The 27010-nt window shown below is 42.0% G+C and overlaps 1 protein-coding gene across 1 annotated transcript; it reads left to right on the top strand.

Moving 5' to 3' along the window:
* The first annotated feature begins 9372 nt into the window (after positions 1–9372).
* TRPV3 (transient receptor potential cation channel subfamily V member 3) lies at positions 9373–26726 on the top strand. The gene is made up of 18 exons (XM_071447672.1): positions 9373–9460; positions 13288–13410; positions 15888–15992; positions 17542–17628; positions 18496–18653; positions 19496–19672; positions 19846–19986; positions 20157–20437; positions 21021–21197; positions 21728–21886; positions 22322–22423; positions 23005–23078; positions 23695–23860; positions 24338–24404; positions 24753–25024; positions 25405–25517; positions 26102–26172; positions 26632–26726. The coding sequence occupies exons 2-18, from the start codon at positions 13292–13294 to the stop codon at positions 26724–26726; spliced, it is 2364 nt and encodes a 787-aa protein (XP_071303773.1). The 5' UTR covers positions 9373–9460; positions 13288–13291.
* The last annotated feature ends 284 nt before the right edge of the window (positions 26727–27010 follow it).

Here is a 27010-nt window from a genome sequence, read left to right as displayed (position 1 = left end):
TTTTCTAATACAAACTTCTGTCTGTTTTTAGAGTCTCTGGTATTAAAAAATCATTTTTGTGAGCATACACAGGCCCTGATTTGGTGGCTTTGCTGCCTCAAAAACCAACCAACCAAATTATTATGACAGTGGAAAAGCACTCATAAAAGAGCAGTAAAAGTCACCAGGATGTTCCTGTGGGGAAAGTTTCTTGGAAAGCAGATAAATAAATGGGGACATGGAAAGAATACAAAATCATTTTCTCATAACACAAGAACAAATACACTCTGAAATTTTAAAGGTTGAATAGTCAAAATCAATGAAATAAATGTTTCTTTTACACTGTCTGAGTAAACTCCAGAAATTCATAGTTATTTTACTGAAGCTAAAAGCTTAACAAGATCCCAAATTTGACATTTATTTAGATAACAGATGAACTTTGCACAAAGTAAGAGATAGTGGTTATAGAGAATATATGTTTCAAAGGTCAGATGTATAACAATGTACAACAATGATAATCTTGAAATTAGAAAGTTTTTGTTCTTGATTTTGACAGCAACAGGGAAAAAATCTGGTGCTGAAAATCCATCTGGCTGGATCTATAAAGAGAATAAGGAAAAATATCAGAGGGAAAATAGGCAGATGTTCTGAAAATACAGATGGGAGCCTTGGAAAGAGAGGAAAGAATAAGAGGAACTTTGGCATCTTCTTGAAAAGTGAGTGGGCACAGAGGAGTTAAGGACAAGAAAATTTGTTTTATTGACAGCTGGCCCCATGTTTCAGTGCTGGGCCACAGTGCAGCTGTGCTGGGCAAGAAAAGATAAATGATTTTACTTTCTTTCCTTCTATCCCTAAAGCACTTGGAGTAAACAGCCTTTAACAGAGAGCACACACAACTCCCTGGGTCAGCCAGGTGTTTAACCAGGGCCTGCAGCTGTTCCTGGGCTTTCACTGGAGTACAGATCATTTTCATCAGTAAATCTTGTAATTTTGCTGCATTTACCAAAATCCTGGGACATCCACTGCTTTTTTAGAGAAGCAGCCAATGTGTTTGTGCACAGGCTGCCCTGTGAGATGAAATTTTGGGTTGTGTGACATCACTCCTTTTACTGGTGTCAGGATTTCTCACTGTGGTCCTTTCTCATGGGGCACTATAGAATATATTTCAGGGAAATCTCTAAACATCCAGCTGCTTTATTTGAAATAGTAGCACCATCTAGAGGACTAATAATTCTTGTTCCTTTGGTTAACAACACTCAGGACAAATGTAATTTTATTTTCACAGAGTTGTAGGGTATAACCAGAGAAAACTGACAAAGGATTTGAAAGAATTACTTGAAGAAAGTCACAATTTGAAATGGAAATAATCAGAATTCAATGTCTCTGGTGGACAAGGAAGCCACAGAAGATGTTTAAAGTAGGTGTGTTCAGTTCCATATCTCTAAACCCTTGGTAGCAGTCTCTAGGTGCCCCTCAAGGCTTCATTATGCTCCACTCTGAGCTTGGCAAGAGACAATCCACATGTAAAACAAGCACAGCTGAGTAGGCCAGACAAGCTGAGACAGTGAAATAATTTATTATTTAAACTACTAAGAATAAACATAGAAAGGAGCTGACCAGAAAAACACGGTTGGTTGTCTCTGTGCTTTGTATGCCACAGCAAATTTATGCTTGGAGGGACACCAGGATTATGATATAGCTGGAAAGCATTCATGAAATTTCTGTTTTCCCTGAGAGGAATCCATTTTTCATAATTATCAGCCTGGGGAGAGACCTAATTCATTGCTTAAAACCCACCCTGATTTCCATCAAGAGCCAATCCAGAAGGGTTGGTCACTGCCCTGGGTGAGCTGAACACATCCTACACCTCTGCCTTCCTGTCCCTTCCTGCTCAGAAAGATCACAAAGACTGCAGAGGACTTCTTACAACCAGAAATGCTGAAATTCAGGCTGAAAACATACATCAGAATGATGCTGTGGTTAAGAATGTAAATACCCTGGATTTGTGGGATAGGGTGGTGCTGGTGGGGTTTTTGGTTGCATTTCTAAAATCCCTTAATCTTCTCTGGGAAGCAAACAAAGTTATCCCACTTTTCTAGAGGGAGTTATTACCAAGCTCTCAGAATTTCCAGCCAAATCATCAGTTCCTGCAGTGGGCACAGATTTATATTTATTTCCCACAGATGGGGAGGTTCAGCTTGGCAGTGACTCCACTTCAGGAGTGTTTGTCCTTTAGGACCAGCACCTTTCTGTTCCTACTGCTGACACCTCCACTGAGGAGAAGCATGGCCCTGCAATAAATGATCTTTATTTGGGCTGTTTTGTGGAGGTTCTGCTCACCTTTAGTTTGAAGTTTGTGCAATTATTTCACACTGAACAGGGTTAGAAGCAGCACATGGCTCCTGGGCTGTTTTTGAGGCTTGCAGGGGGTAAAAATCTGTCTTCTCACAGTTATTAATTACATTAATTTGTGTCTACACTTAATAGGAGATGATCAGGTTGGACAACTGTATATAAATATATAAATATAACCCCCAGCTCCCAATAACCACAGTGGAACTGGAGCAAAAGAAATGGAGGCTGTTGATGTGTTCCCCTCCCATTAGAGGGTGGCAGCTGTAATTAACAGTGACTGCACTGTGTGGATGGAGATTGCAGGAAGGGGTGAGCTGGGCTCAGCTTCCCTGGGAGGTGAGAAGGGATCCATGAACATGTGGAAAAACAAAACACAATCTCAGTATTGTCAGCATTTCCATCCCTGAGATGCAAATGGTCGAGTCAGCCATGAAAACTGAGCTGCTTTTCAAACTCCAGTAACTCCTGAATTATTGAGAAAAAACCACACACCCTGCCTGGAAACCTTGGAGCCACACATCCTGCTGTTCATGTGCCCTCTGCCACAGCAGCACTGGAGTGTGAATATCCCCTGTCCCAATTAAACACCAATGTTAATCCCTTCTCAGGCAGTTTTTAATGGGGTCTGTGGCAGAGCAGGGCCCACAAGAGGGGTCCCACACCATGGGTGGGGCTGCTGCTGTTCCCCTGGCCCCAGGACAGCCCCTCTCCCTCTGATGCCACTGTCCTGCTTTGCTGCTCTGCTCAAATTCGTGGCACACAATCAGATTTATTTTTGTAAATAAATTTGTCCCCTGCCAGCTCATTCTGTCACTATTCTGTGGTCTGGATATCAGAGTCAGTCAAGGATCTTTGCTGGAGGCCTCAATACTCAAATACTCAACACTCAAATACTCAAACTCAAATACTCAAACTCAAATACTCAACACTCAAACCCCCACAAGGTGTGTGCTCAGCAGGTGCTGCTGTGCTACAAAACACAGGGGATCCTGCCAAGCCCAGCTTTAAGGGATAAAGCCAGTGCTCTCAGCTTCTGAGGCTTCAAGTTTTCAAAATTCCATCAACAGGAATTTTATTCCTATTGTTTTTGTTCAAAATGTTGTGGTAAATCTTCCAAATTAAAAAAAAAAATCCATTAAAAATCCCAGGCAAGCTGGGGGTCAGGCAGTGTTTTGGGTATTTGAGAGCAGCTTGCAGGCTCAGAGAGAACCCTCCTGCAGTGAAAAATGCTCCTTACAAGTCTCCCTGTCTGCTCCACTGGCACAGGCATGGATTTACCAGGCCTGGGGAGGAAGAGGATTCCATTGATGTTGCCAGAGTCAGCACAGGCACCCTGGCTCTCCTTGATGTGGTTCTAGGGCTCTGAAGTGCTTCCCATCAGCCACACCATGCAGGCTGGGATTCCTTCTCACCCTGGAATAGCTTCCACGGAGGAAATAGGGATCCAGTTTCTCCCATAGCACATGTTAATCTTCAAAACACGTGGTGGGGAGCACTTATTTCTCTAGGAAGGAGGAAAAATCAACCAGCTGAGCTCACTGGACTGCTCTCCTCCTGCTGTGCTGGTGATGCTGTGGCTCCATCTCCATCTGAAATATTCCCTGTTCCTGTGGGCAGGGCAGGAGACGCCAACACTCACAGCATCATCGAGGTTTTTCAGGCTCCATCATCACCCAGAGCTGTGTTCCTCACTCATTGCTGTAATCAGCCTCTAAAATCAACATTTTAGTCACCTGGATGTTGGTATGGAAGGTGGAATTGCCGTGTCAGGCAGCAGGAGCAGCTCCCAGTTCCAGGAACTGGAGGAAGTGTCTGAGTCACTGGGCCAGAAAGGGCAGTTTCCAGCCATGTCACCAGGTCCAGGCCACTTCTGTCCAAGCTGACAGAGGAGGTTTAAGCCAGGCAGTTCCTCTTTTTCCAGAGAAGAATGTGGATAATGACCCACCCAGGGAAAAGGGAGCTCCTGTCAGAGGGGGAAAGCCTGGAGGGCTTTAGGGGCAAAGAAGAACACACAAGGAACACAAGATCCCTCACGACAGGAGTTTAGGGCTGGAAATGGGTGAAGTTTTCTCTGGAGGATGAATGCAGGAACAGATAGAAACAGCTGGTTTTGAAATATGCACAGGATAACTGAAAACTGAGAGAGGAGATGATTTGCATAATGAAAGAGGTTTTAATTAGAATAATGGGTTGAAACTGAGGCAGGGAAAATGTATCCTGGAAAGATGCTGGGGCACATATGATACATGTCTGCCCAAAGAATTCCCTTTGGAATCACTGGGAGTTTCAAACACCAGATTTATCCAGTGCCCTCCTGACTGCAACAACGAGGGACCTGCAGGTTTTGGTGCTCTTGTTTTGGGGACCCAAAGCATCTGAGGGTTTATTTCAACTGGAAGATGTTCACCTTCAATTCTTCATTTATTTATTCATCAGAAAGAACTTGACAAAAAGTGGAAGGGGCCTGCAGGGACTTCAGTTTGCCACAGCTCCTGAGCTACAGCTGATACAAAATTCAGCTCTCAGTTTAAGGCCTGATAGTGGGTGAATTTTTGCTCCCCTCCTGTGTTTTACAGGTCTAAACAGATCTTTGGAGAGGGAATGGAAATGAACCATTCCCCAGATTTAGATGGATGAGACAGATAAAAATATCCCCATTCTAAGAAGGGAGGTTTGAGGTTTTAAAAAAATCAAATGACTGAACCATTAGTTCAACCTGAATTTCTTAGAACATGAAAGTTCCTCCCCAGTTTTGGTGCTCACCCTCCAAAAACTACTTGAGTCAAGCAGTGGCAGCACAAACCTGAGCCAAGAAAAATGCAGCATTTAGGTGGGGCCCTGCTTTCCTCACTGTGCATTCCTTGAGGCATTTTCATGTTGCCTCATTCCCCAGCGCTGCTCAGCGTTACCAGAAACTCTGCACCACAACTGAAGAGTCCCAAACTCAGCCTGAAACAGCTGCAGAACACCCTGACCTAGTTGGGAGAGTGAGACTCAGCAGCCAAGAGAGGTCTGTGCCTTGGGAGACCTCTCTGAGCTGGGATGTGTCACACAGGAGGCCTGGCTCCCTCAGCCAAGAGCCAACTGCAGGAAAATTGCCTCTCTCCTGCTCCTAAAACTGATTTTATTTTTTTCTCCAAAGGTTTTATGGCCTGGTGAGCCTCCCCTCTGTGTGCCCAGCCTGTAACCCACAGCACCAGCAGCAGGACATGCTCACAGGACAGGGACAAGAGGAGCAGCCACCACCCTGCACATCTGGACCTGCACATCTGTCCAGCGAGGGCTGAAAAGGACTCTGTAGGTTTGGGCTTTGCCTCAGGAGTGGCAGGGGACACTGAGAACAGCACAAATGCAGGAAAACACACTGGGGAAAAGTAACAAATCCATTCTTGCCATTGCTTATCATGATCTCATGCTTAGGTAGGCCTGACACTTTGCCAAGAGAAGGGAGAACTGTGGCCTGAAGTCAAATATTGATGCCACTAACATAAAGTGGGGTTTTACTGCACTTATTTCAACTTAATCATTACTGAGCCCATGCCTGCATAGGGGATTGGCCACAGATGTGGGAATCAGCTGCAGGTGGGAGTGAGCACTCTGTCAGGTGGGGAGAGGGTATAATAAGGGGGGAAGGGAGCTGGCTTTGGGGTTTTTGGCTGGAGGCTGAGTTACAGGCTCCTTGCTCTCTTGCTCTGTAGTGTGGAAGAGAAATAGAAAATAATTAGGATAACAATTTTTTTTTGCCCAAGCAGAAAGAATAAACTACACAGTGCCACAGTTGCAGGGAATATATTTGTGATGGAGGCTCCAGCATCCCTTCTCCATCCCCTCACGCATGGGACTGTTCTTTTCTGGCAGGGATCTTTGGGAATCAGATCTCCAGTGCAAAAATGCATCCCAGCATTGCTAAAGAGGCTGACTTGTCCCTGCAGCCAGACTGCACCAACTGGTAAGTGATATCCCTGGAGTGGATTTTCCTGGAATGACTTCCCACAAGGCTGTCTCCTGGTAGGTGACAGTCACACACTTGCAGGCTAATTCATTTTCCTGTTGCTCAGCTGCATAAAGCAGCCTCTTATCTTGCAATTTATGAGCATCATGTATAAATATTTGCAAGTGCTACTCGGTTGTCTGGAGAGGTGTGAAAAGCTCTTTGTGTAGCAGCACACAGAGGTGATCTCAGGACAAGTTTAACTCTGAGGGGAGGGGTGAGGAGAGCACAGTGAAAAATCATGGGAGACTCCTGTGAATCAATTAAACACTATGCTCAGGGGAACTGGGCTGCTACTGGTATGCTCAGTGTTTTAATTCTCATATTTTGGCTTATTTCTAAGGCACTTGAGGAATGGAATAATTGTAAAAAAAATAATTTACAATTATTCTTGATGCTACCCAAGGTCTAACATGTATTTAGAGAGTGGCTTTTCCCCTAAGTGACTCTGTTGGGGTACTGAAAATCATAGAATTAAATATAAAATCTGAATAACTTCTAATGAGTTTGCCTGGGATGGTGTCCTGTATCAGCAGAAGAGCAAATGCTGCTCTGACTTGCTGATGTCAGATGGAAGATCTCCAAATGCTCATTCCCTCCCATCTGGGCTTTCCTTCATCTTGTTCATTTTGGTTTCTACTGAGTCTAACACTTGCTAGGAAAACAAAATAATGCCACATAGGGCTTCTGCTGCTTATTTGTGCTGCACAGACTGTCCAAAGCTGAAATTTTCAAGTAATTTTTTAATAGGAGATGCATGTTATTAATGTTCTTGACCCTTCTGGCATCTCTTCAGTAGCTGGAGCAGCTGGTGACTACTGTAAAACTCTATAAAATGGTCATGACAGAGCCTCTTGCAAAACCCTCCACGGCTCCTGAAAAATGCTGCCCTTGTCAGAAACATCAGGGTGGAGCAGGGAACAAAAAGGCTGAGCAGGTTAATGATTAAAACTGGAAGAAAATGTTTGCACAGATGTGACCGGCTGTAGCTCTGCCTCTCATTTCCTGCCCCTCAAGTCTGTCCTCACAAGCAGCCCAGCTCAGGCTCACAGCACCCCAAAACTCTGTTTGCAGGGAGATCAGCCAGAGCCAGGCAGGGCTCCTGCCCCCCAAATCTGAGAGGAAAGGTCACACTGGGGTTCAAGGCTGCCCTGCCAGTGCAAGGAGCAGCTGCTCACAGGCAGGATGGAGTGGAGCTGCTGTGAGCTGCTCACAGCTCCTGCAGTCCCTGCACCTTTCCTGGGTGGGTTGGGAGCAGGGCTCTGCCTCTCTTGCTGCAGCTTGTCCTGGTTTTTCCTCTCTGGATAACTGCCACAACATTATAAATAGACCTTGCTGCTAGGTGCTGTGTTCTGCTAAACCCCACAGATCTGGGGGCTCTCAGATATAGCTGCTTTCCAAATTCAAACTCCTGCTTGCTGCCAAACTCATTTTCCCTCCTTAGCAAAAGGATTTCTCTTACTGTGGTTGATCAGAGGTAAAGCAAGAGTCCTCAAATGCACCTTCACCCAGATTTCAGGTGGCTTTGCCTCTTTCCACCCTCAGAATGATTTCAATTAAACAGTTCCTTGCAGTTTGTGTTGAGAACCAAGCTGGTGCAGTCCCAGGCAGGAGGGAATGGCAGGATCCAGTCCTTATTCCAGGTTCTTACACTAAAAGACCATCAAAGCAGCTGCCTCTGGGTTGTCACAGCTGAGCTCAGGCACTTGGCAAGATGTGAACAACCTCTCCTGGCACAGGGTTTGGAGCAGAGCAGGAATCTGTCAGGCAGAGCTGGATGTGTGCTCAGCCCCTCCAAGCAAAGGGATCCCTGGTGCCAAAGCCAACCAGCCCAGGCACAGCCCCTCTCCCCACGCAGCTCCTGGGAGCTGATTCATGAGCAGGAGCTGTGCAGTGCTCCTGGCATTTCACACAAGGTCTGAGGCAAATGTAACACCCAGCAGACCTGGTTTTAAAGATAATTTATGAACAGGAGGAGCTTACCTTAAGTGTGTCGATTAATGCCATAGTCTTTGGATTAAAATATCTATGTTATAGTATCCAAAGGTATTTTTGTTTTACTTCCAAATTTTGACCTACCTCCCACCAAAAAACACCACCCAAACTTGACTTCTTTTTGCCCTTGTCTACAGCTGAAAAAAGATTCCTGTTTTGCTGCCTACATAGTTATTCTTAAACTCCTATCTAATAATTAACTCAAGCCCAACGGCTGTAAATACACCTTGCAGGTCTGACTGCCAAGACATGGGAGTTTTTCACATCCTATTACTGGTGACAATGCAAAGATTCTATAAAAAGAGCAGAGGAACTCATGGTCACTCTTCTGGTATGTCCCAGACAAGAATTCTGCATTCACCATTGCTCAACAGCTCCAAAGTAGAAAAGCTGAGAAAAGCCATCCTGTGACAGGGATGTGAAACCCACCTGTTGTTCCCACAGTCCCTGTGGGGACAAATTCATTAAAAACTTTTACAGGGAGGGAAGAATTTAAACCCACCCATCACGTTTTCCCTGACAGCACTGTGCAATTACAAGATTTTCTAATGTATGTAAAACTTTGAAGTAACAGCAAAAATTTTTGCTTGCTGGAGGACTTAGAATCATTTCCTTGTTTTTGCTTTCTGCCTCCTGAGTAGGTCCATGCCATGTAATAAACTGAGCATGACATAAAGGTGTCATTTACAACCCAAATGCAGCTGCACAACCATTTTCCTTAGCAAAACACGTGTAAACTGCAGAGCAGCAATCACCTGAGATACTCCACTGCTGCCATGAAGTCACCTGTGAGCAACCCAGCTTTAGCAACACCCCAGTGTGTAATTACTGCCTGTGTGTCATCCCACTTTAGCAGCTCTGAAGTCAGGAGTTGTTGCCTGGCCAGTTTCTCCCTGTTCCCTAATTTCAGATGGAGCAAACTCGGCGCGGCCGCGGCTCCTCGGCGCTGTCCCGGCTCTGCTCCCCAGCTGAGCACACCAGATGCCTGGAGCAGGGTGCTCTTGTGTTTTTGGGATAGTCTGGAGCCTGAGTGTGGTTCTGCTCCTTTGGCAGATGAGTTTTGGATGTTGTCAGTGGGGCCCTGCTTTGGTTTTCGCCGCCCGGATCCGTCCACGCCGGCATGGAGGTGCTGTGAGCAGGGTGAGTGCTCCAGGGTGTTTGGGGGTGAAATCTTCCAGAGACAGAACCCATCCTTCACACTGAGAATGTGTTCCTGTTGTGCTTCTTTCTGTTCTTCTAGTCTCTAAATGGCTCTCCTGAGCTGGGCTGTTTCCTTGGGCATTCAGGAGTGAAGAAGGACAGGCCTGATTTAATTTGTGTTTGTCAGCCTGGAACACTGTTGCACTTCCTAAGTCCTGTGCCAAGGGGATCCAAAATGTAATATCAGAACTTTAATACATTCATCATCCTCCAGCAAAAGTTTCAGCTACTGTAGTGACCACTGAAAGTCAAATATATGGTATAGAATAAGTTATTTCAACTCAGAATCCCCCCCTGCTGCCTTTTTTTTTTATTTCAGAAATAGGCAGGTAAATAATCTCAAATCATTTTTCCTCAGGGAAAAATGTTGCTTTTCAGAGATTTAGAAAAAATTCTGTTAGGAAAAACTTTCATAGGAAAGTGAAAATTTCTCACCATGAAGAGCTTTCTTGGTAGCACCTGAAGTCTATGAATGACCCTCAAAAGTTTTCAAACCTTACAGGAAGATGAAACTCTTCCTACCAAGTGCAGCTTTCTGCTGATATGACTGATCATAAATAATGCAGAAAAGTCAGAATGAAGCTTTATCAGCTTTCCCCTCGGGGAGGGGGTTTATTTTTTATGGGCCAGTAAGAATTAGTTTGTAGTGCCATGGTCTGTTCTGAGCAGCCTGTGAATGAAAGAGCTCTTGGAAGGCACTTCCCCTCCTCTGCCCCCAGGGAAGGGGAGACCTTTGTGCCACATCACAGCTGAGTCTTTCTTCTGATTTGTAGGATTCTCTCTTTAGCCATGTCCTATGAACTGTTACTGAGCTATAAAGATACAGATACGTGTGATTTTTCTTGTTCTCAGATAAGCAGAAGGTGAGTCTGTGATAATGTGTAGCAATGGCAGAATGCCATTCACCATCACATATAAATTCCCTTTTCTTACCCCCAGCACACTGGAGGTCAGATACCAACTCCTCAGATCCCTTTCAAAGTAATTCTTGATACTAAAAATCAATGCAGGGGTTTTGTCTTGCTGGCCACTTCAAATAAGCCACTTCTCTGGTGGCCTGGAAGTGACAATTAAGGAGATAATGGGAGTAGAAAATAGTTACAACCAAAGACAACACTCTGCATCAGGTTACGTAAGCTACACTGCTTAGATCTGGCACTTTTCAGACTGCTGCACTATTTTTCTCTTTCTGTCAGAGTTTCCAGAAAATGACAGTGCCCTGGAAGCTGCTGTTGAAAGCCCAGCTTAGTTTTCATCTCAGCACACAATTAATTGTGATTAAAAATGAGGCAGACGCTGCCTCAGCACTGTAGCAAGGTACTTCTGCTCTGGTGCCTGCAGTTATTTACTTGGCAGGCTGATTAAAATCTCGTTTTAAATAGACTTTTTGGCTGGGATACAGTCACATCTCTGTGCTTTTGAAAGTGTAGTCCCTCTGTACTTAAGGAAATCTGTCCTCTTTTTCCTTCCCAAACTGCTTCCTTACCTCACTGGTGCTTCAGCAGTCCTTCACCATCCAACACCACTCCAGGGCTATGTGTGGTTATTTCCCACCTCTCCTCAGAGGTGCAGCCTGTTCTCGAGTCACTGCTAAAATCTCTGTGCTGAAAACCAACTGCAAATGGGGCTTGGAGCTGCTGCCCTTGCAGGGAGGTGTTGCCATCTCTGAGCAGCTCCAGCATCACTCACAAACAGGAGGAATTTAGGAATTTAATCTTTATTCCTCCAGCTCTTCATTCTGCTCTCTCACCCCTCTGACTTCACACCCCACCCAGCTGAGCCCTTCTCAACTTGGCAGCTCCTTTTGTTGGCTTTTGGACTTTCAAAATCTGTTCCCACCTATTCTCCTCCTTTAAAGTCACTTCTTTTGTAAGGCTATTTATTGTCCATCCCCACCATGGTCCCCTTTTATTTGATTTATGTCAAGACTCCCATTTGCCTCTTCCTTGGGATGGGAGGTGTCCTTCCCCACACTCTGCTTTGTATTCTTGAAGTACTTGGTGAGAAGTGAATAGCAGAATTATTTATGAACTAAGCAGGACAACAGACATTTGTTTTAGCTGTGTTTAGACTAAATGTTTATCAGTGTGTCCAGTGACACAACATGTCCTGGGGACTACGTGAGTGGCATTTCCAGTGGCACAGACAAACCCCCTCTTCCCATCTCCCCTGTGTCATCTCCAAACTCAGCTCTTCTCTGCATTTACCAGAAGCTGTGGTGTACTTTGTATGCAAGTAAAAATATTTGTCCCTTTATAAATTATTTCGATGAAAGCTGTGACATGAATTCTTAGGCAACTCATCCAAACTAGGAATGTTTCCTAGTGTGAACACACCTGCCAATGGTAGAAAACACAATAAAAATTTATTTTCATGCCTGTTTCTTCAGCCAGTCTTTGGAAGGTAAGGAGTCCTTTCCAATATTTCAAGTTCCTATTCCACAGAGTGCCAAGAGATTACAGCTGCACTTAGGAGTGTTTGGACCCTGTAAATTCTCAGCTCTCTGTACTTGGGATTGAAAATTGCCATAATTAAACATTTGTTGTTTATGCATTAATAGACTTTCACTCCAATAGCAGTGTATTTGATATTCTTGGCTCCTCTCTCACACCAGGTGTCATGTCTTTTCAAACACTCTGAACAATCTGCTTTCTGTATCTTGATACTCCCAGAATGAAGGGATCCTGGTGCTAAGGCACACTGACAGCACTGTGACAGGAGCAGAAAATTTGTGTGTGTACATTTGTCACATCAAGGAAAGTGGAGTAGGAGGGGGGAAAATGTGTGGTTGATTTTGTTCAAACTTTGCAGGCAAATTATTTTTACCATTTGTCCTTGGGTATGGAGGCCACTCCCTTGATTTCCTTGGGAATGGATCTCTGACCTCATCAATCTTCCTGGGTGTACCTTCAGTGAATTTTAATGTATCCTGAATTCACCTTCTTGCTTTCAAATTATCCTGGGCCATTTAAAATGATGCCCTTGAGTACTGGATTGAGAAACAGGGAGATAGTTATTCATTATTCCTTACAGAATTCATGCTGTGGGTGTTCCTAGGCAGGTAACTGCATCAGGATCCTTTTGTGTCATGTGCTGGTGGTCATTCCCTCCAGCAGAATCAAGGGGATTTTTTCTTTTTCCTGAAGAAATGTTGGGAAATCACCAGGACACAAATCCTGGATGTTATCCATGTGATAATTTAGCTAAGCTCACCTTGGGCATCATTTTCAGTCTGCTGCTTCTGCTGTTCCAATGCAATGAAAACTTACAGGGATTTTTCTTTGTTCTTTTCACATCTGGAACCTTCCTTTATCTGTTTGCTGTTGCACAGATCTTCCTGGGATTTGCCACTTTTCTGAAATTATCTTGGTGAAGAGCAGACTGCTCAGATAACTGAAAAGATGCCCAATTTTAAGGCTACTTATAAAAGTCATCTCTCTTTTTCTCTAAATAACACACACTGTCACTGGGACTGACAGGCTCCTTTCAGTTTAATTTAGGCACAGCCTTGAATTTATGGTTCTCCTGTACCACTTTTAATGGCACTTGTCATAGACTGAAATTTAATGAGTCATGTGTGGAACCCTCCAGATTTGACACATGAAATGGTGGAGGTGTGTCCTTAACAGCTGAAAAATGAGAAACTTGGGAGAAAAACGAATCAATATTTGTGTGTTTACATGTGAAGAAACTGTAAACAGGTAATTTGGTCACCACACTTCCTTCAAAGGAACAGAAGTCAAGTAACTGATGTTTCTCTACTGCAGAAACATGATTAAAGATAACAACGAAATTCTTCCACTAATGGGCAAGAAAACAAACCCACCTGGAAATCCCCCTGCAAACCAGCCAGAGAAAAAGGTGACTGAAGGCACTCCCACCAAGAAAAGGTAGGACTCAGCTCAGTCTGAACCACTGAAACTCCCTACTTTATCTCCTTTGGGGGATCTTTGCACTGAAACACCACCAACACCTTTGTTCTATGTAACCTCCCAAGAATCTGATCTAATGATGGTTAATGTTTGGTATAAAGTGATCTTTTCAAAAGATCACATGGAAGAACACACCAGGTTTTATGTAAGAGATCCTGGCCTGAAAAAAGGGAGCATTTCAAACTTAATCTGTCACATTTCCATGTGAGGCTATGGAGAGACAGAGGGCAGGGAGAGCAGGAGGTTTGAAAAATCCTATCACAAACAGGAAACCTAAATTCACTCTCTTTTTCATTAGTCTGGTTAATGAGACTTTTTTGCTGTTTTATAAAATTCACTTTCATTCATAATTGATATTAGAGAATTAATAAAGGGATTGAGGGTTTGTATTTAATATGAATGGGGAAATATGAGCTGTAATTCCTGCCTGATACTATGGAGTCAACTAAGTTACTGTAGAGTGAGGATGAATTTTTATTCATAAACTTTTCATTCTGAATAATTACTGGTTATTATGGCAATTTCTGAAACTCTGAAGGCCTGGCCAATTGTGGCTGTTCTGACATTTGTAATTCTCAATAATCAGAGGAATCACTTTTCACAGGAATGGTGCCATTAGTTATTTGAGATCCACTGCCTGGGTGGTCCAATTTCTCTTTCTGTCATTAAATTCAAGAAGAGAAGCTCTTTGGTGGCATATGGTGGGGAGACAAAGTGTCTGAACAGCTCATGATACACCCAGCACTTCAAAAAGGGGCAATTCCCTGGCAGATTGTGGAGTTTATAGGAACATTGCCAAAGCCAAGCCCTCAATTACTGAGCCCCAATCTCACACTCCTTGTGGCCTCAGGAGCAGGAACCCTGGGGTTTCTCCCACCTCTCAAGCCAGAGATCAGGGTGTGGCTGGCAGCATTCCTGCAACACACAGCACCCACATCACGTGGGTTTTAATGAGGCCTTTAACATATCCTATTAATTAAATGTTCCAATGCTGCTCCATGCTGTTCCTTCAAAACTCTCCCTCCCCTGCCCCAGCAGAGCTGCTGCACTCCCAGGGGTGGCATTTTCACTCTCAATATTCACTTTCTGCCAGACAGTGGCATTCCCTGCTGGAATCCCCTGGAACTGGGGTGTTCTGGGGCTGGAATTAAGCACAGGAAATGCGAGGGGAGGGTGGGGAGGAGGCTGCCAGAGCTGCTGATGGCTGTGGGCAGAGCACCCGGCCACGTCAGCACCGGGCTATTTGATGGCACCCTGCTTTGCACGGTGGCTTTGGGGACATGCCCAGGGAAGCCCCAAGCCAGGAGGGGTGAGATCTGTCAGCCCCACGAGCAGGGTTCCCTTCCCAGCTGCTGCACAGCTGTTGGGTGCCAGAATTAACACCTGGGTCATGGAGCCATTGGAAAAGGAGGTGAACTAGATAGATACTGTTGTTTGGAACTGATAAATACTGTTATTTGGAACTGATAGACACTGCTGGTTTTAGCAAATATCAGCAGGTTATTCACTGGTGTCCTAATAATACAATTTTAAATAATACTTTTTTTTTTTTTTTTTTTTTTTGCATTTTACCATCAATGCAACTACTTTATCCTTCCCCAAAACATCTTGTTGGCAGTGCAGTTAGATAAGAAATGCCCTATGGACAAAGCCATAAATATAAGGTGAATTGGAAAGGTTTCCCAGGTGACTACTGCAACATTTTAGAGATGTAAGGCAGTTTGTGAACAACAGCCCCAGTGGGAGTTGCTGCTTCCACCCCTGAAACTCCTCAGTCTGTGGGAGCTGTAGCAATGTTTTACTGAGACCCACTAAAACCAAGCCATTGATTTTTGGTTCTCGACTCTGCAGACTTTTAAAAGGTGAAATCTTTATTTTCATATCACTTTGTCTGTGTTGTTCCAAATTTTATTGCTTTTCACTATCAATATTTATATAATTATTTATAGGGAAAGCAATTAAATGTGATCCAGGGAAGGGGACACACTCAGCCCTGGCTGGTGGAAATGCCTGATGTTGCTCAAGGTGTGACCTTTCAAACTTTCTGATTTTATCACTATCACTGTTTGAAATTATCCATCCTGATGGCTCCTGGCTGCAAGAGCAAGGACTGAGATTTTAAAAAATCATTTTTGTGTGGCTGGGCAGTGACAGGAACTGGGTGCAAGGCTGGTTTAGATATTGCTGCTCACACATGTCAGGATCTGATGCCATGTGTTCCAAAAATACCTTGGGAATTTTGCCCATCTGCCAGCCTGGAAGAGCTGGGCACAGGCTGGGATCCCTCAGGGAAAGCAGATAAGCCTCAGCTCCAGCTCAGCTTTGATGCCAGCAGAGATAAATTATCAAACTTGCCCTTGGTAGTTCTTTTCTTGGTTTAAGGTTGGGCTTGCCTTTTATCACTGATATTTCTTTAAATGCACTGTCTTCAACAGTTCCCACTTTTTCCTGGAGATTGATGGTTTTGAAAGCAATGCCAGTCCCAATAACACCTCTCCCCCTGTGTTTTCCAAACCCATGGATTCCAATATTCGCCCCTGGTAAGTTCCAGATGCACAAGCAATGGTCCTGCTGTAAATAAATCTATTTTCTTCCAGCACCTTCCCTTTAATTCTCCTTGGGCTTCACTGCCAGGATCTCACATGACTTTTTACAGCTTTTGGTCACTTCAAAGACAGAACTTCACTGGAGATTTATCTTTGGTTTTATATACTGCTGTCGTTTCTATGAAATAAATCAGGCCTCAGAGCTGAATAAATTTAAAATCAGTATTTTTTTTTAATCTTAGCCTCTTATTAGAACAAACTCCATGCTCTCATTGGGTGTTTTCTGCTGTGTGAAGACCACAGCCTAATTTAGCTGTTCCCAGCTGGCTGCTGACGTCTTCCCTCTATTGCTCATTAACAATCAAACGTGGAAATGCTGAATCTGAAATATTTAAAGCAGTCATTTATGCTGAATGAATAGAGAAAAATTATGACTGGGATGAATACATTTAATTTTAAAAAAATGTGTGGGGTGCTAACAATCAATAATTATGAATAAGTGAAATATGTCACAAATCAGGCACAGGCCCAGAATGGCCAAAGGTTTTTTGTGGCTGAGGAAGCCTGGTCAGCTTTTAGGAATTGGCTGACAGGCTGATTTTGGTTTCAGAGGAGAGGTGTCCAAATTTCCCCCTGTCATTCAGGAAGTGACCTGTACATGTGCTTTGTCACCACATTACTCAGCTTTCTGCAGAGGAGACAGATGGAATGAGAATGGACTCAGAGCTCCCAGATTTATTTCAAAGACAAGGGAATACCTGCAGAGCAGTGCTGTCCATGCATCTGTTTTGCCAGTAATTAATGGCTCAGGTTCCCTAAATTATTAACCTGAGGTAGTTAATCCAACCTGAACCTTAGAGAAAACAAAAATACAAGTAAGAAACTCATTTATCTTAATTTTTCTAAGTCAGATCTGCTTTTAGGGCTGTGTGGAATTATGTACAGCAATTACAAAACATCAATGCCAATGAAAATCCTTTAAATATATCACCTACACATCTATTTAGGGCCCAGTCCTCAATTTCTTTCATTCAAGTCAGCCACAAAACACTCCTGAATTGCCTCCAGTGTTCTGTGTAGTAAATCTTTAGGTAAATCTTTCATTGTGGGCTTGCAACCCCCTCACTGCTACTGATTTAGCACTTGTTTTGTGCCAGATGACAAATTAAGCATGTGAAAAAGGAGAATGCAAGCTTCAAGCATTCAGGGTGATGCATAAAAAGCAGTGATCATTAAAAAGAAAAAAAAAGAAAAAAGTTCCCACGGTTTCAGGATCTGTAGTGAAATAATAAAACACAAAGCAGATTGCTTTCCTAATGTTGCCTTTTTTTAAAATATAATAAAATCCTGTGAGTCTCTTCAATTTTATCACTCACTTTAAAATCCATGTGGGAGATAAAATGATATAATTAAAAGGCCAATGTCAAATTGGACTAATTTAAGCTCTAGTGCAGATACTCTAACCTACCATTGACTGGTTCTTTGTGCAATTTGCCAAAATACCTGCTAATACCTTGGCACATTTGCTTTTCTTTCTCTGCAGTGCATCTGCAAATGGGGAAGACATGGACTCCCCCCAGTCTCTTCAGGATGATGCCACTGAATACAGCCCTAACGTGGACAGCTGTGGGTGAGTGGAGACACAAATATTTCTCAATACATTTTCAATTGATTCAATCTGTGTTAGGGTAAATATTAACTATTTTTCCTGGCATGTTTTAGGAAAAAAGATCATATGTGTGCATGCCTTTCTGATCCTTTAATTATTAAATGCTGAAATAAACAACTCTAAAATCTCAATTTTCATGTTTAGTGTGAGGATTCTTTCTATAAAATGGGTGTTTTTTAGATGGCAACACAGGACCCACACACCACAACCAGGCATGGAGTATCTCTGCTTGGGGGAAATATGAAATCATTCTTTTTCCAGAATAAAGGATGACCAGAAAGTGGTGTAAGATGTGAGGTTAAGAACTCTCTTCTGCTGTGAGGGCAGCTCCAGGTAACCTCAGCACTGCAGTCAGTGGTGGCAGAGCAAAGAAGTGTTCCTTAGCCTTTATTCTAGAAGAATGGATAAACTGAAAAAACCCAACAAAATACTTGAAAAATGAGCTGTTTATAATAAAGCAGCCTCTCAACAGCCCACTTACTGCAAATGAGCAATGGGAGAAATGTTGAGCTATCCATGGCAGCGGGGCAAGTTCATCCAGTCTGGGGCCAACAGTTGTATTTGGTTTAACTCTTCTTAAAAATCAAATAAACCAGGATAAATTGCAGCAGCTGTTTCATGAATAAAGGATGATCAGAAAGTGGCGTAAGATGTGAGGTTAAGATCTCTCTTCTCCTGTGAGAGCAGAAGAGAGATCTTAACCTTACATGGCAGTGGGGCAAGTTCATCTGGGGCCAACAACTGTATTTGGTTTTACTCTTCTTAAAAAAATAAAATAAACCAGCATAAATCACAGCAGAAATTTCATGATGATTTCTTACAATTCAGTGCTACCACGTGCCAAGGGCCTGAGCTGAGGAGTGCCAGGAAGAAGCTGAAGAGGAACCTGTTCCGGGCGGTGTCTGAGGGCAACGTGGAGGAGCTGCAGCGGCTGCTGGCCGAGCTCAGGGAGCGCTCGGGCGCCTGCACCTCCCTGCCCGTGCCAGGTGAGCCCTGCAGGCACCTCTCTGATGCCTCAGCTGGGAGATTTGGTGGTTTTTGGACTCTCTACTGCTTTAGTGTGCAGTTCTGAGCTTTGTGTTAGGGGATGGTGATCTCTCTGCTCAGAGTAGGGAGACAAAACAATTCCTGCTCTGGCTGGGGACCAAGGACAAATGATCCAAACCTCAGGCCCAGGAGCATAAACAACGTGGGCTGAAGAGAGAAAAACAAGAAGGATGGGACTGCAGAACCTAAAGCTGTAATTGGACAATTAATTCCAAGATGCAAATGGAGCAGAACTGATCAAAGTGAGAGACCCTGTGAGCGGTCAAGCATTTTGTGACCATTTTGGTTCATCTTGGGTTCATTTTGTGCCCATTTTGGTTCATCTTGGGTGAAGCCCTGGCTGAGCTCATGTGCTGCCCAAGGTGGATCCATAGAGGGGATCCTTTTAATAAATTCCTGCTTTATTCTTTAACTCCATGCAGCCTCTGCTCTAGGGCAGCCTTGACAAGGCATCAGGGAAGGGCTGCCAGCTCTTCTGGCAGCTCAGGTGCAGCCTAAACCTGGGAATGGTCATTATTTCCCTGGGAATGGTCATTATTTCCCTGGGAATGGTCATTATTTCCCTGGGAATGGTCTTTGTTTCCCTGGGAATTTGGGAGTTATGGCACCAGGATGTCCAACAGGAACACCAAGGTTGCCTTGGTGCTCAAGAACAAAGTGAACAGGATGGAGTCATGGTTTGGCAAATTGTTTGTGTTCATTCATATCCATCAGGTTTCACCCCTAATGAATAGAAGTTTAATAAATAACAAGGATTTAATCTCAAAATTCACTCTTGTAGATTACCTGATGAAGAAGTTCACGGCTTCAGACACTGGCAAAACTTGTCTGATGAAAGCTCTGCTGAACATCAACCAGAACACAAATGAGATAGTGAACATGCTCCTGTCCTTTGCAGAGGAAAATGGCATTTTGGAGAGATTTATCAATGCAGCATACACAGAAGAGGCATATAAAGGTATTGCCATCTGATAGCAGTTTCAGGTATATGGTTAAACATAACCTCTATAAAATAATAATGGTTTAAATCCCTTGAACCAACTTTTATTCAGTATCATTGATGCCATCTTTTGTGAAACATCATTAATGTTTCAGAGTGTGCTTGAGAGACTCCTGTGTCTGCTTTTTCAGGCCAGACAGCTCTAAACATTGCCATTGAGAGGAGACAGTATGAAATCACCCAGAGCCTCATAGAGAAAGGAGCTGATGTCAATGCTCATGCCCAGGGTATTTTCTTTAATCCCAAACACAAGCATGAAGGCTTTTATTTTGGTAAGTGGAATTGAGATATTTCTGGGAAAGTTAAGAATACCCAAAACTTCCATAAAACAAGAGCTTAATCCAGTACAATCAATATAATCAAGATATTAAGATGGTTAACACAATATTTTCTATTCTGATGAAATAGAACATGACCATTGCTGCATTTTGTGATTCTGCAGGTGAGACTGCACTGGCTTTGGCAGCATGTACCAACCAGCCAGACATAATTGAGCTGTTAATGGACAATGCCAGGACCAATATTTCCTCTCAGGATTCCAGAGGAAACAACATCCTCCATGCCTTAGTGACCGTGGCAGAGGACTCCAAAACACAGAACGATTTTGTGATCAGAATGTATGACATGATCCTGCTGAAAAGCAAAGACAGAAATCTGGAAACAACCAAGAATAAGGAGGGTTTGACACCGCTGCAATTAGCTGCAAAAACTGGGAAATTAGAGGTGGGTGTGATTTCAGCAGCATCTAAGAGAAACTTCTGCTCTGACACATCTCTTTCCAGGCTGGTTATGCTGCTTTGTATCAGTATTAGTGAGCTAATTTTGTTCAAAACACAAATATTTCCATTGCAGTGTTGTTTTAGTGCTTCCAGGTTTCTCTGTGACTCCCTCCCTCTGTACAAACCACACAAGCTGTTTAGAACCAGCCTTCTGTCATAGAGAAATTCTGCATTTACCACCAAACAATTGCAGAAGACTGCATGAATCAACTGCAGTGTAAAGAATTGTCAATTTAGAAAGTAATTAAGTTCAAGGAAGGCATAAATGAACACGTGGAAAACTGTGCTTTCATCCTTTAGAAAAATATCTCTGACAGAAAATCTGAAGGCATTAAAAACACTGAACTTTTTTCTTAGAGGTTTTTCACCTCCAGCATCCCTCACTGAATAACAAAATTGCAAATACATTAAATTGAGCAACTGTACAAATTGTTACAGATAAAAGGTGGGAGTTTGAGCAAGTGTATTTGTGTGTTTCTCCTTTCCCTGAACACACAGTGCTGACAAATCATCTGTTCATGTTTTAGATCCTGAAGTACATCCTGAGCAGAGAGATCAGAGAGAAGCCAAACAGGAGCCTGTCAAGAAAATTCACAGACTGGGCTTATGGTCCTGTTCAGTCTTCTCTGTATGACCTGACAGAGCTGGACACCACTGTTGACAACTCAGTGCTGGAAATCATTGTCTATAATACAAATATTGGGGTAAGTTGCCTATTTTTATATCAAATATAAATTTATATTATTAAAATATAAGAAAAACTAAATAAAAAATAATATAAAATATTATTATAATAAAATATTAAATTATGAAATAGATAAGAATACTATACTATAATAACTAATATAATAATAAACTCTTATAATTATATTAAAAATATAATTTTTTTCTAGCAGTATCCCCATATTTGTCAGCCTTGCACATAACTGAATTACTTGTGAACAGTAATTTTTGGTTCTCAGTTTTTGTATCAGGAACAAGATAAATTTTATGTTGCTGCATAATGTCAGCTGTAAGCAAATATGCATTCAGCTCCTGCAACACAGGTTAGTTATTTTGGGAGAGTCTTTTCCACCCCAGAGAGGTTGGGCACATCCCTGAGCACAGAGGTGTTTCTAGAGCAGCAAGGATAGCATGGAATGAAATACACAAAATTCACACCTAAAATTCAGTTTCCTTGCAGGCAGTGAGTTGAAATATTTAATTTTTTTATTTCTTCTATTTCCCTCCTCAGAATCGTCATGAAATGCTGACTTTGGAGCCTCTGAACTCACTGCTGAGGATGAAATGGAAGAAGTTTGCAAGGCACATGTTCTTCATGTCCTGCTGTTTTTATTTCCTGTACAATGTGACATTAACACTGGTTTCCTACCACAGGCCTAATGAAAATGAAGTGAGTACAGCAGCTGAACCTCACCAAATTTTACTGACTTCAAAGGCAATAGTATTTCCTGAATTGTGTTTAAAATGCTAAAACAAGGCCAGATATTGGAATATCTGGGTATAGAGAGACCATGTTCTCCCACATCAGTGTGGGAGCATCAGATCTGCATTTTGTGGAAGTGACCTAAAATACAAATAAATGATACAAAGACTGTGAAATTTCTGAAGGTGAGAAGAGGGCATTTTGGGTTTCCTTCAAGAAAGAAACTTCTGATATTTCAAACATCTCTCTTCAGGGGTTGATTGTGTAAATACATCAAGAAAATTTTCCCTGGAAGGGAAGAGATTGAGAACCCAGAGAGTTACAGGTGGGAGGGTTTCTGCTGCTTTTCCTTTCACCCTTCAGGGATAGAGCTGAGATTTTCCTTCTGGATTTGCTCTGCAGGCTCCTCCCTATCCCCTGGCTCTGACCCGAGGAGTGGGGTGGCTGCAGCTGTCAGGACAGGTGATGGTTATGTTAGGAGCAATATTTTTAGCCATAAAAGAGGTAAGATTTTTTTTTTTTTTTTTAGTAACAAATATACAGCTAATTTGTAAAGAACTTCCCTAAATTTATGAATATGCTGCTGCTGATGTTGACAATACACATGGAGTGTCTTTGATATGTATAATTTGCAAATATTTGGCACAATCATTTATTCAGAACAACCCTGGTTATGTATTTGATTACAACTGTGAAACAAATATAAGGATGTTTGCTTTTCAAATTGTCAAGGCAGAGATCTGATATTTGTATAATATCAGTATTGTCAAATGATTTACTTTAAGGAAAAAAGAATTGCAAGTTGTAATGAAAAAAATTCCCATGGTATTACTTTGCCATGTAAGTAATTAAAAACAGTAACTTAAATTGTGCCAGAGATGACAGAATTTTAACCTTTGAATTTACAGATATTAAAAATATCTGTAATATAAATTACAGAATTTACAGAGCCCTATAAACATTAAATCTAGAAGTTACTATGTCTTATCAGTAGACAGATTAGTTAAGAATAGCAGTTAAATTATTTTGAAAAATAGATGCTGAGGTCTGTTTTCTCTTCACATTTTCTGGTTCTGCCTGCACAGAGTGTGGCCATCTTCCTGCTCAGGCCCTCAGACCTGCAGTCCATTCTCTCTGATGCCTGGTTCCACTTTGCATTGTAAGTCTGACATACATATATATATTTTTTTTTTTCTACTATATATCAAATTCTCTATCTCATGGTCACAGAGAATGTGCTCCTGTAGCAGATATTCACTTTCCCCCCTTGAAATTATCAGTTTTAGAGGGATGGATGTAAGTTTGCCTGCAGTTTTTCTGTAACACAAACTCTTGGCAGCACTGTCAGTGACAATACCAGGGTTGAAGTGCATGGAGTGGATTTTTCCCTCCTGCCAGTGTCTTCCCTGTTTGTGGAAAATCTCTAATGATTCTATCAATTCATTAAGCTAAAGCTACAATTAAATGGCTTCTGAGATATTGTAAGGATTTTTATAATTCTGTCAGCATTATCTGAATTGAGCAGCTGTTTGGGGAGAATAGTTTACCTAAATTAAGTTTAATAAATATAATCCTTATATGTTAATACACTTATACTGCTTGCACTGACCTATTTTATCATTAATGTATAATACCAATTTAATGGGGAGAATAAAAAGCTGCATGAAATTACAAATTAAGCCTAAAGAGCAAAATCTTGTTTTCGTATTTTGCCATTCTGTTGTTGGTTTTGTGCTAGTAATTTCTCTTTTACGTATATGTTTGTTTTTTAACAGTTTTATACAAGCTTTGCTTGTGATCTTCTCTGTCTTTTTGTACTTGTTTTCCTACAAAGAACACCTGGTGTGTCTTGTTTTGGCAATGGCCCTTGGCTGGGCCAATATGCTCTATTTCACCAGAGGTTTCCAGTCCATGGGCATTTACAGTGTGATGATTCAAAAGGCAAGTTTTTCTTTTCTTTTACCTGCCTGATGATACTCCATTGTTCTACAAGCCAAATCAAGAATATTTAGCAGTTATATGTATTTTATAGTTCATTTTGAAATGCCTTATTTCCAGATTTTATGCATTATTTCAGCAGAACACAGTATTTGTTCTTCTTCAACAGTAGGAACTTGTTTGTACCTTAATATTGACATTTTTATTACATTAAATATATGAGTAGCTTGTGTTTTTTCCAGCTCATGTAGTTCTACAATTTAATTCCATCATAATCTGCAATGTCTGTATTGTACAGAATTAGTCACTCTCAGAGAGCACAGCAGGCTTGAGATAAAAAAATCAGACCTTTGGGTTTGTTTGCTCAAGCAGAGCAGTCTGATGCTTCAGTGTGTGCCTCACCTGTATCCCTGCAGAATTCAAAAGCACAAAGCTAGTTCTCAATTTTAATTTCTGTCAACTGTTTCATTCCATTTTCAGGTCATCCTGCAAGATGTGATCAAGTTTTTAGTTGTGTACATCGTGTTTCTGCTGGGATTTGGTGTAGGTAAATATTACTGGAGAAAAGCACTGATGCTCTGTGTGGGTGAAAATTTTAGCATTATTATGAATAAGAACCCTGTTTGCATGACAGCTGATGTTGGGGTTTCTTCTGGATGTTAAGTTTAGGTGTGAACAGAATCTTCTGGATGTTAAGTTTAGGTGTTTGCCCTGGTCTCAAATCCCTGGAATCTCATTTGGATGTGGGCTCCTCCTGCCTCCTGGAGCTGTCACCTGGCTGCTCCGTGTGGCTGGGCAGCTCTGGCTCTCTTCAGCAGTTAGAGTTCTTTGGGATGAAATTCCTGATTTCCTAAATAATGATTGTGACTGAAACTTCCCTGTGCTTCCTTCTCAGCTCTGGCTGCCCTGATTGAGACGTGCCAGGAGGGTGGGGAGTGCCACTCCAACAGCAGCCTGGGGCCTGTCCTGATGGATCTGTTCAAGCTCACCCTGGGGCTGGGTGACCTGGAGATCCAGCAGAACTCCAAGTACCCCGTCCTGTTCCTCCTGCTCCTCATCACTTTCGTTGTGCTCACTTTTGTTCTTCTCTTGAACATGCTGATTGCATTAATGGGAGAAACTGTGGAGGATATTTCTAAGGAGAGTGAGCACATTTGGAAACTCCAGGTTTGTTTGGGAGGTGCCTGGGCTAAAACTCTCATGCTGACACAGCAGGTGAAGTGTTAAAAGATAATCCTCATTTGGTTTTGTGTGTGAATAATAGAAATAAATAGTTCCAGTATTAGAGAATTGTAGGAACTTTGGAATTAACAATCCTGATATCATGGCTTGGATTTCCAACCCATGCACTGTCAGGACTTTCATTCCCCTGGATATATCACAGGATGATGTGTTTCACTGTTTCTCCAGGAATCTGAATCCCTGTTTGCACAAATTATCACTGATTTTGATGTTGGCTCTGGGTGGAGGCTTGACCTGGTACAAACTGCATGCTGTGAAATCAGACCACAGCTAACCATTCTCATTTTACTATTTACTGCCAATAGAGAGCCAGGACAATTTTGGAATTTGAAAAATTCTTACCAAAATGCCTGAGGAAAAAATTCCAGCTGGGTGAACGGTGTAAAGTGGCTGAAAATGACACCAGGGTGTGTTTAAGGTAAAGCAAAGCTGGAATCATGTGCTATCAATTCTGTTCTCTTTATGCTGCTTCAAGGTTATTTCTCCTCAAAACCCTCTTTAAAATATTTCTATTATCTCTACAAATTATGCACAAAAATATAATTCTTTTTTTTTTTCAGTTGTAACCAGTTGTTTAAATAGGGAAAATGTATAAATTTTTATGTAGGCAATCTTTTGGTAAGAAAAGATTTTCATCTTCATATGTTTTGACTGTAGAAGCATCAAATCTGTTTGCAGTAAATGTCACTTTATCATAATCTCCTTTGAATGTCAGCTTAAAAGCAATCACAGTTAAGTTGATTGGTAATTGATGATTACCATATTAAAGAACTGTGCTGTTTAATGAAAAATACTTAAATATTTCAAGGCTGTACTAACAATGTGTGAAATTATGAAGGAGTCTTGGTATTTATGCTCACCTTCATATAGTGCAAAAGACTGTAGTGCCAGCAAAGCAGGTGGTCAAGTGTGACAATCCCAGGCAGGAATCCAGGGGGAAGGTCAGGGATGTAGCTGGGGGATAATTCATGCTGATAACACAATTTATGTAAATGTAAACAGGATTAATGAAGTGAAATGGACCGAGTGGAAAACCCATGTTTCATTTATTAATGAAGATCCAGGGCCAACAGGTACTGTGGAATTTTATGACACCCTATTTGCAGAATATTTTCTTAGAAATGCTTTTTGATACAGTTTTATACCTTTAAAATATAAACTCTTATATTAAACCACATATTATTGGTAGAGAAACTAATGGTTAATATGGCAGTGGTGTTAAATTACTTTTGAAGACTTGGAGAGAGGGTTGGTGACAAACAAGTTTTGTAACATTTATATTGGATGACATAAATGTTGGCCAGGAAATCCAAGACATCCATCTGCTGCCAGGACAGGAGTGTCCTGGAGAAATGGAGAAATTCTTCTCCCTCTGGGGTGAAAAATTTCTGTAGAAGATATGGTAGCAAACTGAGAGCTTGCTGTTGAAATAAATACACATTTTTAACAAAAAAAAAATAGGTGCAAAACTCTGATCTTGCCTATACAGTTTCTACCATATCCTGTTTTGTTTACAATGCATTTTTTTGCAGATCCAAGCAAAATTCAAGATAATTCAAGAACTAATAGCAAAAACACCCTGAATACGTTTGAAGAAATGGATGATTTGCCTGAAACCTCTGTTTAGTTGTGCTGGGCTTGACGTGTGGCTCTTCTGAAGGTTAAAAGCATCAGCAGTGGATGCTGAAAGCTTTGTGGCTCTTTGGGACAGCTGTAGCCAGCTGGAACACAAACTTTCAGTCACACAGTCTGATGGCTTGCACCCATTTATTCAGAGCAGCTGAGCTGAAATAAATGGGATTATTTCACTGGGTCAGTTCTGAGCCTCTCAAACTGTTGCTGTCCAAGTTTGCCTGATGCTCCTCAAACTTGGCTTGAGATGTTTAACTGGATAAAATAGGTCAAATGTGA

The sequence above is a fragment of the Agelaius tricolor genome, unplaced genomic scaffold, assembly GCF_023055355.1.
Source record: "Agelaius tricolor isolate 1412-34295 unplaced genomic scaffold, bAgeTri1.0.p SCAF_25, whole genome shotgun sequence".
NCBI classification, from domain to species: Eukaryota; Metazoa; Chordata; class Aves; order Passeriformes; family Icteridae; genus Agelaius; species Agelaius tricolor.
The sequence above is the reverse complement of the archived record's forward strand: the minus strand, read 5'-3'. Positions and strand labels throughout refer to the sequence as shown.

Excerpts from the sequence above, each read along its gene's own strand:
- TRPV3 (XM_071447672.1), top strand. The coding sequence starts at position 13,292 with ATGATTAAAGATAACAACGAAATTCTTCCACTAATGGGCAAGAAAACA. Across the intron at positions 19,987-20,156 it reads GCATGAAGGCTTTTATTTTG|GTGAGACTGCACTGGCTTTG; the intron begins GTAAGTGGAATT and ends GTGATTCTGCAG. Across the intron at positions 26,173-26,631 it reads TGAAGATCCAGGGCCAACAG|ATCCAAGCAAAATTCAAGAT; the intron begins GTACTGTGGAAT and ends ATTTTTTTGCAG.